Genomic DNA, 21718 nt, shown 5'->3' on the forward strand with positions numbered 1-21718 from the left:
CCAATTGAATAACCTTTTTAAAACTTTGATGTTAAATTGTTAATCTCGAAATCAATAATTTAATAATTTCTAGTAATAAAATCAACGGTTCAAATCCATATATTTTTTTAATAAATAGACTAATTTTTTCAATTTCATAAAATTCGATGATTAGAGGAGTAACTTTTCAATTTTCATAAAATGAAAGGATGAAACTCATGATTAGTCCTTTAAAATCAAAGAAGTCTAAACTATATATATATATATATAACCTTATATAGTATCTCCTTAACATTTTCAAAAGATTTCATCATTCCTCAGCTCTTCAATAATTTTCTCTTCCCTTTTCTTCTCACTTTCGCCTGTTTCCAATCATTATTTTCCGAGAGAATCATTAAAAAAAAGCACATTTGCTTTTGGATTTTCCGGGAAAATTACAATCAAGGTTTTCATCTGCAAACTTCAGTGAAGCTTCTCAGTGTTGCTGCAAATGGCCCCAAAGCCAGGCAAAGGCAAATCAAACAAAGCAAAACCAGAGAAGAAGCATAAGAAGAAAGAGGATAAAGGTAGAAGAAAGCTCCCCCTACCCTTTAATGGAAATTATTATTTTATTTTATTTTATTTATTTATTATTATTTTGCAGTTATTCCCAGTGTTCTTGACATCAATGTCGTTACACCCTATGAATCACAAGTTGTGCTCAAGGTGCTTTGCATGATTCGATTACCATTTTCATTAATAGTTAAATGGGTAAACTGTGTATTCAGTCATCCAATTATCACTTTAGTTTTATTTTAGTCATATAGTTATTTTATTTTCAAAATCATCACTAAACATCACTTTTTGATCTTGACCTACCCTAAAAAATTAAAGGTAATGTTGATGTGTCGGTAATGTCATTTCATCACAGAAAAAATGTCACGTCAACGAATTATCAAAATAAAATTAAAATATAATGTTAGTGATATTATGAAAAAAATAATTAGATGATTAAAAATATAGTTTATCCTATTTAAATTAAGGGCAAAATATGTATTCAGTACTTAAATTAATAATTTTGGTATATTTTAATACATAAATTTTAATTTTTTTCAAAATCATACGTAATATTTTTTTTTTTTTCATTTTAGTACTCATTGTGAAAAACTTAACACATTTAGTACATATATTATCATTTTTTATCTATTTTAGTACCTAAACTTTAAATAAATAAATAAATTTAATGTTAACTTTTAAACAGTTGTACTAAAATGAAATTAAAATTAAAATTTAAGTATGATTTTGAAAAAATTAAAAGTTTAGGTACTAAAATAGATTAAAATTAATAGTTTAAATACTAAACACGTAATTTATCCTTAAATTAATAATTAATCGTTTGAAATATATACTAATTAACGATTAATAAATGTGATTTTATTTTTATTTTATTTTTTGAAGGGTATTTCAACTGATAAAATAGTTGATGTAAGAAGGCTGCTGGCTTCTCATGTTGAGACTTGTCATCTCACAAACTATTCTTTAACTCATGAGGTATTCTTTTTCCTTCTAATTTTCCCCCTTTTTTACATATAAAATGTTTTTTAATTATTTATTTTAAATAAAATTGTTAGGTCAAAGGGAAGAGATTGCATGACAAAGTAGAAGTGGTTACTTTGAAACCATGTTTGCTCACAATGGTTCAAGGTAGGTTAATTTCTTATCCGGTTACGATTTAACCGATCGAATCGAATCAAATATTATCGATTTAATTTGATTTAATTGATTTTAAATATCGAGTTATTCTGTTAATTCAGTCGGTTACTGATTTTTTTTATTTTTTATTCAAATAAATTATTAACATCCACACTAGAAAAATCAAAATAAATATTTTCCTTGGGTGAGCGTTTAACCGAGTCGAGTCGAGTAAAAAACTTTCGAGTTATTTGAGTTGACGAATCTTGTTTTACAACTCAAAGTTGATTTGTAATTTTTTCGAATCGAGATGAGCTTTTGAGTTTTTGTTTAAATTTAATTGTAAATATTTATAATATTATGATATTATTTGATTATAAATTAAATGATTTTTGTTATAAACATATGCAATACATGTATATTTTTTCATATATAATATACATGTATCATACAAAGTCGATGGACTAGATTCTGACATAAAAATCAATCTATTAATTATTAAAAAATTTGAGTTATTTGAGTTACTATTTAAGTTATTCGAGTTTTATTTTATAACTCGATTTGAATTTGAAATTTTTTCGAGTCGAATTTATGAATTTATAACTTGAATTTAATTCGAATCGAGTTAAAAAATCAATTTTTCAAATCGAATTTTGCTTCTCTTAAAACTCCTAACATATTTGTAATGTGTAATAAAATGTAATATTATATGGCTAAATAGGGCAATAGGATCACATGCAGAAGACTGACGAAGCTTCAGTCATAAATATCTAACTTGTCGTTTTTCTTACATTACAACGACCTGTGAAAGATACCCTATTTTATAATAAAAAATAATTGTGTTTTATCATTTAGAAAAACAGATACCACTAGTATTAATAAGGGTAAAGTATAAAAATGGTATCTTTATTATATGATATTATTTTATTAAGTTTTTTAATTATTAAAAAATTTAAAATAATTATTCGATTATAGAATATTTATTTATTGAGTTCATGAGTATTAAAAGTTACAAAATGATCATCCGTCTATTCATTATGTTCTAAACTCATCTTTTTTTTGTCAAAGAAATTGATGGTTGTCTGAGTTGGACGTTAACATGATGACTGAAATATGATAATTATTTGAGATTTTGTGATCATATTTTATCATATCACATTCGGCATCAGCTTATAATATCGTTTATTTTTTTTAATGAAAAATGATAAATTTGGAGCATAATGAATAATCAAATGATTATGTTGTAACTTTTAATAGTTGTTTAAAAAAATAAAACTTTATAGTTAAATGATTATTTTTTTGACTTTTAATAGTCGATGAAATTAATAAAATAATATCATATAATTAGGGATAATTTATGTACTAATATTGATAATTCATAAAATTAAAACTTGAATTAAAAAAAAGTTTTAAAACGGAACGTTTTGCACGAGTAAAATTAACTTAATAGTTTTATCACATTGCCCAAAAGGTTGTCCTAAAATTACGTTCCTGCCACTTAATGCAGAGGACTACGCCGACGAAGCTCAGGCGGTGGCTCACGTGCGGAGACTCCTAGACATCGTAGTGTGCACCACCAGGTTCTCGAAGCCCAAACGAATCCGATCACAATCATCATCGTCATCAGGGCCGTCTGTTTCAAAATCCAGAAAGGTCAACGCTGCTCCTGCGCCGTCCGATGGAGGAGAAGGGTCAGCATCAGCGACGGCGTCGATTACGGAGAGCATGGAAATGGCTACCATTCATCCAACCCCCAAATTATCAGAATTTTATGATTTCTTTTCATTCTTTCACCTCTCATCCCCTATTCTCAGTAAGTGCCACATCCCCTATTTTTAAGGTAAATAACATGTTTAGCACCCGAAATATCATTTCTGATTTGTTTTGGTCACTTATCTACTGTGACTTAAGGGTCATTTTTACCCGTATAGTAGATTTAATTTATTATTTTAGTCCTTGTGATATTTTCGTATCAATTAACAATCAAAGTTGTTTAATTGCATCATCTTATACCTTAATCCGTAAATCCTAAATCCTAGCCCATAATCCCTAAACTTTAACTTAAAGCACTAAACGATAATAAATATTTTAAACATTGATGCAGTTGAATAATTTTGATGATTAAATTTATGCGAAAATATCATAGGGACTAAAATAATAAATTGAGTCTATTGTAGGGTAAAAGTGACCCTTAAGTCTATCTATTATTTTTTTTCAAAATCATGACTGACTTTTAATTTTGGTTTTATTTTGCCCATCACAATTAAAAAAATTGACAATGATATTGACATATCACCATAAGGTAATGTCATGTCATCATTGAAAAAATATGAAAAATACTATATTAGCAAATCTCTTATTTTTTTTAACGGAGGATGACAAAAATGGAATCAAAATGTAAGAATAGGTATAATTAAAAAAAAAATAGTTAGATGACCAAAATAGAATGAAAGTGATAGTTGGGTACTAAAACTGTAGTTATTGCTATTAAAGTCTTAATTTTTTACTCGAAAAAAGGGGAGTAGTTGTCCAAATTGAATTCAAGACCTAATGTTAAAGTTTTTTTAGTTAAATTGTTATTTACCATGTATAGGTTTTGCAGATGTGAGGAGGTGTGAGGATGAAGAAGAGAGGCATGAAGGTGACCATTTTGTAATGCAGGTAAAATCTCACTCTCTACATGTTAATAAACCATTTACATATGCTTTACTTCATGTTGTCAACTTGCCATTGTCACTATGATGTGGTTGTATTGCACTCTAATGGTTTACCAAGCCAGTTGAATGATGATACTTAACATTGTAGTTTTTCTTGTATATTAACCGGCTTTTCATTCCGATACGGCGTCGGTTTTGCTAATTCGATGTTTTTACATGTAATGTGTGCGCAGATAAGAATCTGCAATGGAAAGATGATGCAGGTGGTTGCATCAGAAAAAGGGTTCTGTACTGTAGGAAAGCATTATTTCCAGGCTCACTCTTTGTTAGATCTTCTGCAAAATTTAAGCCAAGCCTTTGCCAATGTGAGTACTCTCATTTATAATTCATTCGTTTCGTTAATTAGCTTATCGGTTCGATTTTGATTTCATCTCTGTTGTGCTTGTTGCAGGCATATGATTCCCTTATGAAGGCTTTCTTAGAACGAAACAAGGTGATGTTTTCGTTATTTGCATATGGGGTAGTTTGACCTTACCGATCATGACGTTGCTACACTTTTTTTTTCGATCCAGTTCGGTAATCTTCCATTTGGATTTCGGTTAAATACGTGGCTTGTTCCTCCCCTTGTTGCTGAGTTTCCGTCGAGCTTCCTCTCTTTCCCGTTGGAAGACGAACGATGGGGTGGTAATGGTGGAGGCCAAGGAAGAAGTGGTGAGTATGATCTTTGGCCTTGGGCTACATATTTTGCAGTGCTGGCTAGTCTTCCTTGCAAAACCGAAGAGGAGAGGATGGTCCGAGATCGCAAGGCTTTTTTGCTCCATAACCGGTTTATCGATGTCTCGATTTTCAAAGCCGTTGCTGCAATTCAACATGTAATGAATTCCTGGTTAATTGCCAATGGTACTGTGAATAGCCATCCTGGCTCGGTCCTTCATGAGGACCGCATAGGTGACTTGTCGATTACGGTAAGACGAGAACCGACAGATGCGAGTCTCAAGCCTTATGTAAAGGTTTTTGGCCATCTTTCATCTGGCCTGACTGCTATTGAAACTGCTAAAAAGAACTTACTTGAAGGGATCACTGCAGATGAGAGTGTAGCTTTTCATGTAAGTCAATCTCCTCTACTTAGGCATAAGGGTAGAAGTTTCAGTTAAAAAGCCTTTTTCGAATTTAAATCGTTGTTTTCACTAAACCGTAACCGTCTTACAGGATTCTTCCTCATTGGGCACTGCCATTGTTAGACATTGCGGATACATTGTGGTTGTGAAAGTCGTTGGAGATGTGAAGGAAATGCATGGTGCTGAGTATATCGAAATTGATGATCTTCCAGATGGAGGAGCCAATGCCCTTAATATTAACAGGTCTGGGTCATTAGCTCATGCTCTTGTTCCTCTTTCGTGCATATATTACATACATGCTCTCATTCCGATGACTAGCTACGTTTTACCTGAAATCGATATATTGTTCTCTATGTAACGATGGGGTGTTGAACTTATTTCAGCTTAAGGGTTCTACTTCACAAGTCGGGCACTAAAGAAACGAGTGGAGGACAGACACAGCAAGTCAACTTGACTGTTTCCGAAGCTTCTGGATGCCTTGTTCAGCAAGTAGTTAAAGAGAGCCTGACCAAACTAGAGGAGATCCTGGTCGCTCGCGAAAGGTCGATTAGACTGGAACTGGGTTCTTGTTGGGTGCAATATCTACAAAAGCTGGAAAGTTCAACAGAAACGACGTCGAATGGACCCGGTCATGATCGTGAGGCTGAACCGGCTGTCAAAGGTTTTGGAAAGCAATTTAAATGTTTAAAGAAAAGGGGTAACATCAATAGCAAAGTTGACAAGGAAGAAAATGATTCTGAGCCATGCAGTATGAATGTGAATTTTAATCAAGGACATCAAAGCATTGGTGAGTCCAACAATGACGTGGAATTGAAGAACCTGATTTCCAAAGAAGCCTTCTCAACGTCTCGAAGAAAGCGGAACCGGTCTTCACGTAAAGGTTTCCGGGTCACTCTTTCATTTCTCCTATATTTACTTGTTAGTTTTTGCTTAAAGCTTGGCATTGATTTGTTGTGCTTTCTGTAACAGTCACTCAATGAGCTCATGAAGATGGCATACGAATATTATGACGACATTGCTTTACCAAAGCTGGTACAATTCAAATTCCCAAGCCATTTTCTTTCAAAACATTTTTTCAAAGTTTTATGCAGAGTTCATGAACCAAATAACTTATCAGGTAAAAGACTTTGGATCGCTCGAGCTCTCACCGGTTGATGGTTGTACACTAACCGACTTTATGCACTTAAGGGGACTACAGATGCGTTCTTTGGGTCATGTGGTGAGGCATTGCTACCTAAGTTAGATATATTGAGCTATCAAATACTGTTTCTTGTTTGTTGGCTCTGATTCTGTTGTATAAACCAGGTTGAACTTGCCAAGAAGCTGCCTCATATACAATCACTCTGCATCCATGAGATGGTTACTCGAGCTTTCAAGCATGTCGTCAAAGCCGTCATTGCATCTGTCGACAAATTTGAGGACTTGCCTATGGCTATAGCTTCATCCCTAAATTTTTTACTTGGAAATAATGGAGTGGAAGATGATGCTCGAAATGAAAACGATGACTATTCCCTAAAACTGAGGTGGTTAAGAAAGTTTCTTTATGCAAAATTTGGTTGGAAACTGGGAGATGAATTCCAGCAGTTGCGAAAACTATCCGTTCTTCGGGAACTTTGCCATAAGGTACGATCTGTTGTCGACTGCTTCGGCTGCTAAGTGCATCAGATACTGGGTTTCACTGGTGTTTTCTTTCACCAGATTGGGCTAGAGTTGGTTCCTAGAGATTATGACATGGAATGCAAAGAACCCTTCAGAAGTTGTGATGTTATTAGCATGTTTCCTGTTTGTAAGGTGGACATCTCTGTTGCGATATTTTTTTCGTTCTAAAATCGTTATTATCCAATTGATCCAGCTTGTTATGGAGTTAACATAACGATGCTTGTGTTGCAGCATGTAGAATGCTCTTCTGCAGATGGCAGAACGCTGTTAGAATCATCCAAGAGGGCTCTTGACAAAGGACAACTAGAAGATGCAGTTAATTACGGGACAAAGGTATTCGCCATGTATCTTATAATCCACATCCGCATTCATATATCGTCTTCAACTATGATACCGACTCAGTCGAGTCCTACAATAAATTAGATAAGTTTTACTTGCTTTATAGGATTTCCCATAGCTCTCATATTATGTGTTACTTGCTTTTGAAGGCATTGGCAAAGATGATAGCCGTATGCGGTCCCTACCATCGAACTACTGCGAGTGCCTACAGTCTTCTCGCTGTGGTTCTCTACCATACTGGTGATTTCAGTCAGGTACCCTAACATTCTGCAATTATTGCAGTCAGGTGAATGAAATTCAACTTAAACTGCTTATGATTAGATCGAAACTAAGTTATTTCTTCTTGTTTAGGCAACTATATATCAACAGAAAGCTTTGGATATTAATGAGAGGGAGCTCGGCCTTGATCATCCGGATACGGCGAAAAGCTACGGGGATCTTGCTGTATATTATTATCAGCTTCAACATTTTGAAATGGCTTCGAGGTGAGTCCGAGGTTATTGTGGTCTAGCATTGCATTCAATCTGCCAAATATCTGTGCTCTCATTCTATACCTCTTAGGTAATCTTGTACTTGTAAAACTGATGCTTCGGATTTTCATCTCGAGTCCGTTTCTTGTTCGATGATGGTTCACTCTATATACTCGAATACCATACACTTACGAGCTTGTGTTATTCTTCATTTTTTCCATTTTCGCAGATATGTAAACCGCTCTTTATTCCTTCTTCATTTTACTTGTGGATTCTTTCACCCGAACACCGCTGCGACTTATATAAACATGGCTATGATCGAAGAAGGGATGGGAAATGTTCATGTCGCTCTCAGATATCTACATGAAGCTCTTAAATGCAACCAGAGACTACTCGGAGGAGATCACATACAGGTCTGTCTCTTTCTCTCCAACTGTATGCATATGTTCATCTATGCCCAAATTTCTCATCGCCTGATTGTTTTATTCGGTTTCCTCCCTCGAAAGACGGCTGCAAGCTATCATGCCATTGCTATTGCTCTTTCATTGATGGACGCATATTCTTTATGCGTGCAACATGAGCAAACTACATACAATATACTTCGAGCAAAACTCGGACAAGATGACCTTCGTACACAGGTAAATACCTCTGTTAACACGGGGTTTATCGAGATCAGCAGCAACCATTATCTGCGGATTAACCTTGTTAAATTGCAGGACTCCATTACATGGATTGAATACTTTGAATCAAAGGCTTTAGAACAACAAGAAGCGGCACGAAATGGAACTCGAAAGCCAGATGCATCCATTGCAAGCAAAGGTCATCTTAGGTACAGATTCGGTGTCCCTTGATTACTAGCTATTCATTTATATAATTTCTTGCAGCAACAAAACCTGTGACCATTTGTTGCAGTGTGTCGGATCTCCTCGATTATATTAGTCACGATCACGATTCTAAAGGAACCGATGTACAGAGGAAGCCGCTGCGTGCCAAGGTACAGGATGTTTCTGGCCATGTTGTCACAACTCTTGAAAATCAATCTTGATTTCACATATAATGGTGACATTTTCTGAAAACTTGGCAGGTGATTCCTATGAGTGATAAAACTCATGATCCGCATCACAATTTAGTAACAGATACTGCAGATGTTAATGAAATAGGAATGGTAGCTTCTAATCGTCTCGAAGAACAAGAGGAAACTAATGATGTTACTCGAACTGAGCCGATAGTAACAAGTGAATTCGTCGAAGAGACAACTTCCGATGAAGGGTGGAAAGAAGCCAATTTGAAAGGCCGGTCGGGAAATGCCGTCGGAAGGAAGTCCAGAAGGAGGAGAACCGCACTTGCAAATCTAAAGGTGAATGGATATGCAAACGTTAGAGAGTGTAGCTTCAGGCCAGAAAGTATTTCACCTGTGAGAAAAACTGCCTCTAAGAAAATTGTAAAGGAGGTGCTTCCTGTGAAGCAATCCATGTCCCGTAACTCGAGCCCTGGTGCGAATTCAGTTAGTTTACGAGCATCGGTATCCAAAGGCTTTCCCCCTTCAGTTGTCGTAGACTCGAAATCGCTTTCTTATAAAGAAGTAGCTGTAGCACCTCCAGGTACAGTTCTAAGGCCATTGCAGGAGAAGGTAGAAGCACAAAATGAGAGTGACACTGAACAGAAGATGTGCACCAATATCTCTGTTGTTGATAATGTTGCGGATGATGATGATGAAACCGAAGGAACTCGTGTTAGCGAAAATCGATCAGAAACAACTGCTTCTGAACTTGATAAGGTTACTTCTGAGGCTGCAAATGTTGCAGATAATGAAGATGAAGGAACTGAAGGAACTCGTGATGGTGAAAATCGATCGGAAGAAGCTGCAATCGAACTCGATAAGCTTTCCTTCGAGCCTACAAACATCGAGGACGGGAACAATATCTCTGTTGTTGATAACTTTGCAGATCATGGCAATCATGAAACCGAAGTTCCGAGGGGGAGTAAACTATCAGCATTAGCGGAACCATTCAATCCAGGATCACTCTACATGAACCACCAAATAAATCCACTTGCTTTCACAAGTGTTTATGATGTAACAGCCAGTCAAGCCATGCTTGCAGAGCCCGTCGAACCTCCCGTTGCAGCTCGAGTTCGTTGCGGTCCCCGGTCGCCGTTATATCACAAAAACAATCATCCTTACACCATCACATACCGAACTCCAAACTCGAAACGAACAGAATTTCGACCTCCGAGAGTTATGAACCCCCATGCACCCGAGTTCGTACCAACAAGTGACCCTGCAGTAACCAACAACAAGCTCGAAAATTCGGAAACTTCTTTGGATGCCATAATGGAAACTCAATCCAGCAGCTGTGAACAACCAAGAACATCGGGCGTAAACAAAAACAAATCGCGGGACGGAGAAGGATTTACGATCGTAACGGATCTAAGGCGAAACAGGAAGCCGTTTACGAATGGAGTGAATGCAGGGCTATACAATCGTCATCAATCAATATGTGCTTCAGTTATATGAACATATTAATCTTGCTATTAGGAAGCTGGTTTTAGTTCCTATGTTTTTTATCTGCAGATCAGCTTGTAATGTAATGTAGCTAAATAATCTTTTGTAAATTGCTTCTTTGTTTACAGATTTTTGTTTTATAATAAAAAGGAAATTATATTTTAATCCTTTTACTTTCACTTTTTTACAATTTGATTCTTAAAATGTAAGAAAACTATCTCATGAAGAACAAAAGTGTGCTCTTTCAAAAACACAGTTGATAGAACACGATTTTATCTTATGTGGCATCCTACGTCAGGAAATGTACATCATTTTCTTAAATAATTTGTTATAGGTAGGGATCTAAACGAGCCGAGCCGAGTTGATCTTGAGTATTGCTGAGTTCGACTCGACTCGAAAACTCTAAAATAGAGCTTACGAGTTTAAAATTTTCAAGCTCGACTCGAACTCGAAATCATGAACTGAAATTCGTAAAAGCTCAAAAATGCTCGGAATGAAAAAAATTCTAAGACTTAACTCGATTGAAGCCTAAAACTCGAACATGAACCATAAACACATGAAAACCTTATTGTATTTAAAAAAAATCAACACATAAATGTTAATATTATTAATAATTTATTTTAAAAAAATTAAAATCATAATATATTATATTTTTGAGCTGCTTATGAGCTTTTCAAGTCGAGTATTAAGTAGCTCGTTTCTGCTCATTAAGAACTCGAGTCGAGTATTTATCGAAACTTGACCAAATCGATTTCGAGTAACTCTCGATCTATCTTTCTCATTTACAGTCCTAATTTTAGGTGCTATTTTCTTGAATGATAAAAATAAGGGTAAATTACACGTTTAGTACTTAAATTATCAGTTTTGATCCGTTATAGTACCTAAACGTTCAAAATTTTTAAAATCATACATAAAGTTTAATTTTTGTTTTATTTTAGTATTTTGCCGTTAAAAATTTTAGTTTTTGTTTAGTTTTAGTACCCTTGTTCAAAATTTTATGTTTAATTTTGAAAACAAATGAAAGTTTAGATCTGAAACAAACTAAAATTGATAGTTTAAATATTAAATGTGTAATTTACCCTAAAAATAATGGTATTATTCATGTAAATTTACCCTCTATATGTCTTGCCTTATATTCTAAAGATAGGTATAGGTCGGATTAGGTCTAATTTTCAGTCAATAAGACCCAAAAATATACACCATCTACCTGAAATTTAACCCTACTTTAGGATGATTTCATCCACCCGAACTCGATCCGTTTTTTTAGATTAAACTCGAACTTGACCTGAAACAAATATATTTATAAAAAATAAAGATCTTATTAAAAATAATAATATAGGATGATTATTGTAATTATCTCTAAATACATAAGATATAATAAAATTAATTTTTCGATCAGGTCGAGTTAGATATTTTTCATCCTAAACTCAAATTCAATCCGAACATATACTCTAAAAAAACTTAATGTAACTCGAACCAATTTTTTTAAATAAAATTTGACTCAATAAAGAATCGGATCGAAACTGATCAGGTTTGATTCTCATACTCATCCCACGTTGACATCTTATCCACTAATCATGAGGTTGAGACTAACGATTCGATTCCTTAAACAATGTTGAAATATTTGTTCCCAACGTGGATTAAAACAATCCCTAAACTCCAAATACTTAAAAGATCACGCATTTCCCCCAATTCCTCGTTCGATTTCGAACCCCAAATGGAAGTCGAAGTGAAACTCCGTCTCCCAGACCCCGAATCCCACCAGAGGCTCTCCGATCTGCTCTCCCCGTTCCTCGCCGAGACTCTCATCCAAGAAAACGTCTTCTTCGACACCCCAACCTCCGCCCTCGCCGCCGCCAACTCCGCCCTCCGCCTCCGCTTCTACAACCTCGACTCCCGTTCCGTCCTCTCCCTCAAATCCAAGCCCAAGCTCTCCCGGGGCATTAGCCAAGTCGAAGAACTGGAAGAACCCATCGACCCATCACTCGCCCGCTCCTTTGTAACCGAACCGAGCGGCCTGCTGGAGTTGAGAAACGATTCCCTGATAATGCAAAGGGTGAGAGGTGACTTTGGGGTTAATGAGTTGATTTGCTTGGGAGGGTTTAAGAATGTTAGAGGGGTTTACGAATGGAAGGGGCTGAAATTGGAGCTCGATGAGTCTGTTTATGATTTTGGGGTTAGTTATGAGATTGAATGCGAGAGTAAAGAGCCTGAACGTGATAAGAAATTGATCGAAGAACTCTTGAAGGAAAATGGGATCGACTTTAAGTACTCTGATATCAACAAATTTGCTGTGTTTTTGTCTGGAAAGTTGCCTACTGTGTAGAGACAAAATTCTACATCTTGTTGGATGATTTTGGTGTTTTTAATCATAAATTTCGAGAATTTCTGGAGTTTATCGATCTCGATTTCGTTTTATATTCACGAACAATCTCGCATATACTCCATGAAAATGCTAGATCTTTCATATTTTGACTTGTTGAAGCAAGGTAACTTTGGTCCATTTACCTTAGATATTGTATATATAACAAAATACGTTAAAATCTACATCTTCCCATGTTTGTTCTGAGAGTTCACATATCTTTGATTGTCAAGCTGCAAATTTTAGAAGGAAAAATAAAAGATTGGTTAAATAAAATCCGATCGAACACTGCCGCGTTCCGGTCGGTCGAGCAAACGGAAGGGGGTTTATCTTGATGTTGTAACAAGCATACCTAAATTAGGGAGGGGCATCCAAACCAAGCAAATAAAAGAAACTGTGCTCTGTTAGGCCATTTTATCATCTCTGGGCTTGTTCTGATCCTGGTGCTCCAACCGAAGTTGTTGCCGCCATACTGCTGGCTGAGCCGTTTTCGACCGGTGGAGGCACACCCCATTTGTTTTCGGATTCGAGGGGCTCAAATACATGAACCCCACCATCCGAGAGTCCCAATGCGAATTCATTCGCCTCAGACGGATGTGCGGCGATTACAAGCGGGTGAACGTTGGAGCTGCAACATAGAGGGAAAGATCGTGATTTAATTCAAACGGTTAAAACTATAATGTGCAAATACATGACAAGATCTTAGCCGTACGAAATCGATACCCAAGTCGATAAGATCTGGGGAAATACCTGACACTGGCCGGAAGATATGCAGTAGGATTTATACGGCATCGCAACCTGAGGTTTGCAACATTAAACACACAAACTGATGCGTCCGAAAAGCTGGCGTATACTAGCTGGCTATCGCAAGAGAACGTCGCGTGCGTTATCGGAGCAGAAGTATCACGTGGTGCCCACTAAACAAGATAAAATTAACATTAGGAGTAGAACATCACATGCTGATGTTTTCTTGTAATAAATCAAACAAGACGAAAACATTTACCTGCTTCACGCAGTCTAGCTTCGTTGTTTCGAATATGGCAAGCTGAGTCTCGTGCACGACAAGAAAATGTATCTGGTCTTGATGGAACTGTACACGCGTGTCCGACAGCGCTGTTGGTGTCCTCCCTGCTGGAACCTGCAAGAATCTACTCTTCTGCTTTTCCCATCCATCAGTGTTCCATACGCAAAGCTAGAGAAAGAACGGTAGATTAATGAACCGAAAGCAAATTTGTTTTTGTCGATGAGAATGCTTTTATCTTTCGAGATCGAATGGTTGATTAGCGAAGAACTCCAGAAGCAGCAACAAATTCTTTGTTTTCTTATCATCGGATAATTTACTAAAATATTTCCCAAGCTATTTGCACCATTGGACAATGACCGAGTCACTATGGAGTGGATTAAATCTAGGATGAAGCTTACTCGCCGTACCATGTACGGAAAAAGAAACGTAGAAAAAGAAATACCTGAGAATCGGCTCCGGATGAGACGAGCACATTCAGTACATGCGAAAAGGCGAGGCCAGTTATCCGTTTGGAGTGGCCTTTAAGTTTACTCTTCACCTGGAAGATTAAACTTGTAAATAAGAGTGCTACGTCTTCGAAATACGAGTGACATGTATGATTCTCAGCATAATGTATCATACCTCATCCACACGGACATTATATATCTGAATTGTCGAATCGTCCATGCCTATAGCTATAATATTATTGTCCTGAGGGTGGAATGCAAGCGAAGTTGCCGCTGGTGGCGGTGGCATGAAAGTTGCCATTGTCTGCAAGGCATCCACAAAAATCATCAATGCTTAAAGCTTATATACACAAATCATCGACAAATGGAGGGGAGACAGACGGACATAAAAATCGAAGAAGCATAGTTATTCCGTCATTGATGAGTTACCTTAAACGTCATCATATTAAACAAGGAAATCTTTCCTCCTGATGCTGACATTACATAAGAATCATTTTTCGACAAAGCAAAACACGGTACAGCCTCTTCCGGATTCGTATCAGCGACATCATTGGTCATGAGAATCCCACTTGATGGTTGCCACAGCTGAGGGGATACGCTCGCAGTTGCCTACACAATGATGAAACAAATATGATATTTCGTATTGTGGAACATGTCGTTTAAAGGTATTCTTTTATTATCGAAAAAGTTCCCAAATGATGAGTAGATTGTACCTTGCCATTCGAGTTACGATCACTTCGCTGCCACTTCCACAGCAAGTGAATAGCATTCGATGCCAATGCCAAAATAGCATTACCCGAATTTGTAAAGATCAACCTCGATATCTGCAATAATCACAGCGAAAGGTGATAAGGTAGCCTAATGGCATATAGAAATCCATGAATCATAAAGGTATGTGAATTTTTATATACCTTGGTCACCCTCAAGTTTTCGGGGAGCCTCAAGGATCGACACTGAGATGGTTCGTTGATTTCAGTGAGCTTCCAAATCTTTGATTTATCGCTGGATTCTTCTGTTATTCTGGGTTTTACATCCGCCACATTCCGGGTATCCCCATTCTGAAAAGGACATAACACACGAACCTTAAATTCATGCATCCGAGCTCCACTACTAAACCAACAGACGACGAGTACATAACCATAACAACAAAATGAACACCATCAAACAGACCATTCCAGCAATAGCAGTCACAGAGGCACTTCTCTCTGCAAGTCCAGCACTACTAGCAGCTGCGGCAGCGACCGAGATTGGATTTATTGTAGGCTGACGAAAACAATAAATTGTCGATGAAGATTCAATTAACATACAGAACCGGTATAGCAACGTGCTAAAGGAATTAAATGAGACAATAATACTACCTTTGGGGCTTCAGCTGTTCTCGAGGAATCATAAGAAAGATTCTCCAAAGTGCGCAACAATCGCATACCATCTAAATTTGCCAAAATCTTAAGCCCATTATCATTTGTAGAAACAGCCAAGAGAGAGCCATCCTTGTTAAAGCGGATGCGTGGGCTTGCCTAACGATTAGGAAAGAAAAATGTAAGCTGCTACCATCTTAGAAATGGTACGAAACTTAATTGGACATAATTGACTTACCGGAAGTCCTCCTTCAGCATCAAAACTGGTCAAAGGTTGAACGCTGTCCATATCCCAGAATTTGATCGAGAAATCGTCACCAGCGGCCAAGTATCTGTTCTTGGTTGTGTCAAACTGCACAACACCTAAAGAACGTTTGCGGAACCCTTGATAGGTTCGCTTCACAGCCCCTTCACTTTCATTCCATTCTACGATATATGACTCCCCCTCTTTACTGGTGCCACAAGAAAAGAGCCTACAACACCAACCATCAATTCGAGAAAGGTCATTAGAAAATTGAAGCAAAACCCTATCCTGATAATTCTCGACAACTAACAGAACATGAATACGAGATATAGTGAAAGCAAACTAACCTTGTACCATCAGCACTGTAGGCCATGGTTGTGCACCAACGACCAGGAGCTTCATAGTCAACCCGTGAACCCATATTATCATACAACCATGCCTTTATCTTTCCGTCTACAGCAGTTGAAAAGATAAACTGAGGCAGAAAAAGTCGATAGTAAGCACATCATGAAGACAAATGGATATGAGCACACGCACATAGGATATGGAGATATGGTCTCCAAGGATCCTCCAAATACACGAAAAACACAGAAACATATGACCATACTCATGTCCCACACTCGAGTCCAAATAACATATGGCCATAGTCCAGTGAAGAGTGCATGACACCTACCGCAATAAAGAAATATCCTTACCTGAATGTTCTCTTTATAGTGCGGGCAGACGGAATAAACAGGAGCCTCGTGGCCTTCAAAGGTGTACTGTTTTGTACCATTGGTAGCATCCCACACCTAAAGCAAGACATGAAATTAGCGAGGACGAGCAATTTTTTCTTGTAAACTAATAACCAACCAAGTAAAATGAAAAAAACAACCTTAATTGTCTTGTCATCACCGCAAGTTATTACACAAAGTTGCTTATTTGGATGAGAGAACGCAATATCATTTACACCACCAGTATGAGCATCAATCTAGATTGGAATTTTAAATATGATTTTGGTCAGGCAAAAATCAGCAAGAGGATTAGAGGGAAAACACACACACACAACCCAACGGAACTAGCTGCAATATATACCTCGAGATGTTGTCGAACCTCCTCGCCTCCATGATAAGAATATATTTGCACAATGTGCCTTGAGTAAGCAACTCCTGTTTTTGGAAAAGTATGACATGTCAATCAACGTTCCCATTTCACTACTACAACTATATACATAGGTTTATTCTCACCAAATAAAGAACCATCGGGGCTCCAAATTACACGGTTTACAGAGACAGCAGGATCTTTGACTAGAGCAGCCTGGATTCAAGTACATATATTCTGTTTAGCGTGTCAGAATAAACAGTGCAAATGAGCATGTTAAACAGTCGACGGCACTAACCTGTAGAGTCATTGAACAGGCACTAACATCCCAAACTTTAAAGCTTTTGGAAACCAGCCGCTCCCGAGAGCCAACTTCCCACAACGCTATGTCTCCAACGTTGGTACCAACTGATTCATCAAATTCGGAATATGTGGAGTAGAATCACCAGTGGACAAAAACAGAAAACCACGAGCAATTATGATAAAACAAGGCATTATACCATACCTAGAAGTAGAGTCTGTTGAACAGGATGGAAATCCATGCTCATAGGAGATGAACCCTGGTTGAGAATTCTCGCGACAGCCCTCGGCAGATCATCAGGTGCACTGAAAGCCTGACTGTGACCATGGCCCTGAAATGGTACCGACAACACATTGACTGGAAGATTTACCTGCACAAAGTGAGCAAAGATCAGTAAAATAACCTTAGGCAGAAAGAAACAAGATCACACGCAGATTACGTATCAAATAAGTCGATTAAAATAAAACCGCAGTACTTCGTCAGATATCCCCATGGGCCTCGTCCTTTTGGCAACATGATCAGAGTCCCCAGATGGGTAGTCTACAGATGGATTCGTTGGAGTCCTTGGATGCTTCAATGCAGCTATAAGTCAATAATGAAACATGCCGTTAAAACGAAAAAGGACTAGACGGAACAATGTCGTCATTATGCTAAAAACAAAACCTAGAGAGGAAGTGATTACAGAAGAAAATATTGAAAACATTGATAAATAAAGAGGAAGAAACAACTACCTGGTATTGAAGAAGGGCCAAGACCGATTGCTCCACCAGAAATAGCCGGATGAGTTACAGTTGAAGGATTTGACATCCAACCTGCAAGGGGTGCCGGAACTTGTGCAGGTGTAGGTTGAAAAGGCTGAAGACGTAAACCGAGGACATTAAGAACAGGATAATGAAAGAGAATTCAGAATGGTTCTATCGAGCTGGATACCCACCCCATGAGCCCCTAGGGGAGGAAAACCTCCAGCTTTCGATAAGGATCCAAGAAGTGGATTGTTTGCAGGTGATGGTGCTCGGGCACCATTTGGCTGTCCACATGAGTGATCCACAAATAGAGTTTTTATATCTGGGTTTGACCTCGGGTTTTTACAAAGCTGATGCTGCCAATTCAAGCTGTAATGGCAAGAGAGATCAGTTTTCTCTAAAAGGCCACAACTAATACAACTCCGTTTCATTTAAAACAACAACGCTAGTAAGAACTCGAGATGAATGCCACGCGAGTTCATTGCATAAATAAAATGTTCATCGGAAACTACAACCCGTCCCCACCCAACCCCAATGTCGTCAAAGCAGCTAATGCATTGATGATGATAATCTAATGATCTAAGAAGATTACCTCTGGTTAATGAGGGTGCGTAACCTCGAGTTTTTAAGGTTAGGGAACTGCAATTTGTCTCGGAATAAAGGATTCGCTTCAATAAGCTTCTTGAGTTCAACTAACATGATTGCTCTAGCGGATTTCGTATCTCCATACTTGGACAGCTGTTCGTTCTCCCTGTTACGAAAGTTATGCATTCTTCAGTACCCTTGCTGCCATTAATCTATTTACCAAGACGCGAACTCGTAAACACAAGCGGCATACCTGAAATTCTCCAAATGTCAAGAGCTGAGTGATTTCCTTAAAAAGATCCTCATTGAATGTGGCAAAAACTTTCAAATCCTTCACCAATATCTCCACGGCCTTTGACCGGTCATGCCTAAATCAAATTTGAACATTCGAAATCAAAGCCCCAAACTTCCAATGATTAATAGAACAAAATGAAGAATGCAAAAGCTTACTTATCCAATGCCTCGAGATACTTCTGCTTCCTGATCTCGAAGAAGATTTTCATGGAATATCGATTATCATCGACCTTGGTGAAACCAGACAGATACTTCTCAACCTCATCCCAATTTCCACCATGAACTTCATCCTCAAAATATTTCATATTGAAGAAAAACCCAGATTCCTGTTCGAGCCTGTTTAAATCCAAACAAATAATGGCCACTGAGTTATCAGCTAACAACAGCTACTAATCAAGCTCAAATGGCACATCACGAAAACAAAAAATATTACTTGTGAACAGTTTCTTTGAACTTTTCTTCATCCAGAAACTGTAAGATCAAGAACACCAGCTCTCTGCTCAGAGACGACATCGTATCCGGCAGACTTCGGTTCAACGAAATTCAAAATCTCTGAAAACAAACACTAGATCTGCAAGAAAAATACCAGAAAGAATCAGAAAATGAAGATAAATTCAGCTCAAAATACAATAAAAAAATCCCAAATAAAACCTAAAAAGATCGTTCAACCATCTTCGACCGAAACATAATGAAGAAGAAGAGGGTAAATTAGGGTTTTTATCATTTAAAAAAACCAACAACTTTATACCATTTAGAAATCCAATATGCAATTTGCAACGAATGGAAAAAAGCAGAAAGAAGAAAAAAAGACATGGAAAAAGCAAAAAGAAGAAAGAGAAAAGGTAAACAGATTCTTTTAGACACAAAAAACATGAACAAAGGTAAACAGATTTGTTAGAAACTTACCATCTGAGATCGATTTTCAGACATGTATAGATAAAACAAACAGATTTCCAAGGTTAAAACTTTCAACAAAAAAAACTCACAAAATTTTAAAAAGAAATCAAGGAAAAAAAACTCAGGGTAGCTAGAGATTCCCTTTCTCTCTCTAGAAAACAATTTGTATTCCTTTTATATAAAACCCAACCTTAAAACCTTGCAGAAATGTCGATTTTTATAGGAAAGGGGAGACAGATAAAGAAGATAAGCTACTTTATATCAAATCGGCTTATCAAAATGGATAAGCTCTTGTATAAGTAGAATGACTAATGTATACGTACAGTGAAATGATAGCCCCTATTTAGCCGGCTAAACCTCGTCGAGTCTATCGGTGCGGAATCTCTAGCTGACAGATCTACTTTCGAGAAATAATTCTCTGTAACAGATCGTATTCGGCTTTTATCTTACACCGTCGATATGAATTTTGATTTTCTTGTGACTTCAGTCGAACGGATCGTGATAGAGGTTAAGGGTGAAGGTGAGGAATAGGGAAAATATCCTGGAAAGCGATCTTTACTATTCTCAGATCTACCGAAGAAAAACGACAGCCTTTTTTAATCTGAGGATCTGACCCTGGATTTCTCTGAATATTACGGGGCCTGCCATTCATATAATATCACGTGAAAGTTGATGATTCTGAATTTCGTGATATCGGGAAACGAAGTTATGGGAGCGAAGGCAATAATTAAAACCGATAATATATTTTGAAACCCAACATGATAATTTTGTATTGTTAACGTGCACACGCTTTGAAATAAATGTACGAATAAATTACTAAAATAATATAATAAAAATTTAAAATATATTAATCGGATTTGTTTAAGTGGTAACAACTTGATATCGCTTAAAAAAGTATGGAGTTTGAGTCCTTGTGTATGCAGAAAATTCTCGTTAGAAGACTCATCCACGAAAATCAGATGTGCGATCTAGATCGGTCTGAATTAGTTAATGCAAAACTTTGAATACCAAAGAGGCAACCAATTTTTTTATTAAAAAATAGATAAAATCTCGAATATGAGCGTCGATAAGAACGAAGTCAAGATTCTAACTTAAAAGGATGAAGTATAATTAACGATAAAAAATAAATTGATAAAATAAAAATAAATTAAAATTAAGAATTTTAATTTAAATTTACTTATTAATTTTAATATACAATAGGGGGCAGTGCCCCTAGACAAAGCTTCATTAGAAATTTATACGAGAATATATTAAATTTACAACTCTATATACATAATTAGGATGACTTTTTTTTACTCAAATTTGGTGTATTTAATTTGATTCGATATGATCGATTTCAAATTTGGGTTTGGATTGAGTCGGTTTTTGTATAAGGTGAAGTCATATCAGGTTGAATTTAGGTTGAAAGTGAAAAATATTCTATTAACCTGAGTTGCGATAATAGTATAATTTTCTTCTATATATTTATAAATAATTATTATAATATTATTCTTCTATACTTTTTTCAATTAGTTCTTTTTGCCAAATAAAAATAAATTTTTTTATATATATTTACATCGGGTTGGGTCAATTGGATGCAGGTTTATCTCAAAATTTAAATAAAACTTTGAGTCGAATGGAATCTCCGTAACTCAAATTCAGGTAAAATATGTATATTTCTCGAATTATATCAGATTGATAAAAACTCGATATGATCTTGACTCGTTGTCATCCTTATATTTAATTGTACGGACATAATAACTCTAATTGAATAAAATTATAATCATACAATGGTTACGCATTCATTAATGATCTTTATTTCTTTAAATTATTTTTTCATCAAATTAAAAATAGTTGGTCCCTTGTTCCATATGTAATGGGGTAAGGGGAGGTAAGATAGTAGGTTGTCCCAACACTAAGTTGAGATCAGCTTCTGTAGGAGACCTCCAAATTATGAAATACCCTCCATGGAACTCGATCCCACGACCTCAAGGTTAAGAACCTTGGCT

At 36.7% G+C, this 21718-nt stretch overlaps 2 protein-coding genes and 1 pseudogene across 2 annotated transcripts; 2 read left to right on the top strand and 1 right to left on the bottom strand.

Moving 5' to 3' along the window:
• The first annotated feature begins 469 nt into the window (after positions 1-469).
• On the top strand, positions 470-18070 carry LOC120208540 (protein TSS-like). Its single transcript, XM_039207776.1, is given in 26 exon segments — positions 470-545; positions 623-684; positions 1417-1509; positions 1590-1662; positions 3158-3463; positions 4253-4311; positions 4541-4672; positions 4759-4800; positions 4880-5413; positions 5517-5668; positions 5809-6265; positions 6267-6305; positions 6395-6457; positions 6543-6644; positions 6731-7048; positions 7124-7216; positions 7316-7417; positions 7573-7677; positions 7775-7908; positions 8123-8306; positions 8400-8531; positions 8610-8722; positions 8806-8887; positions 8978-10432; positions 12504-12506; positions 18057-18070. Coding segments are annotated over 24 exon segments (4884 nt in total). The 3' UTR covers positions 10409-10432; positions 12504-12506; positions 18057-18070.
• LOC120208559 (triphosphate tunnel metalloenzyme 3-like) lies at positions 12034-12791 on the top strand. The gene has a single exon (XM_039207792.1). It carries the CDS (start codon positions 12114-12116, stop codon positions 12720-12722), a length of 609 nt encoding a protein of 202 aa, XP_039063723.1. The 5' UTR covers positions 12034-12113; the 3' UTR covers positions 12723-12791.
• Positions 12920-19825, bottom strand: LOC120208558 (annotated as a pseudogene).
• Positions 19826-21718: the final 1893 nt, after the last annotated feature.

This window comes from Hibiscus syriacus, unplaced genomic scaffold (genome assembly GCF_006381635.1).
Source record: "Hibiscus syriacus cultivar Baekdansim isolate YM2019G1 unplaced genomic scaffold, ASM638163v2 tig00016571_pilon, whole genome shotgun sequence".
Taxonomy (NCBI): domain Eukaryota; kingdom Viridiplantae; phylum Streptophyta; class Magnoliopsida; order Malvales; family Malvaceae; genus Hibiscus; species Hibiscus syriacus.

Coding starts and splice junctions, on each gene's coding strand:
- LOC120208559 (XM_039207792.1), top strand. CDS start 12,114: ATGGAAGTCGAAGTGAAACTCCGTCTCCCAGACCCCGAATCCCACCAG.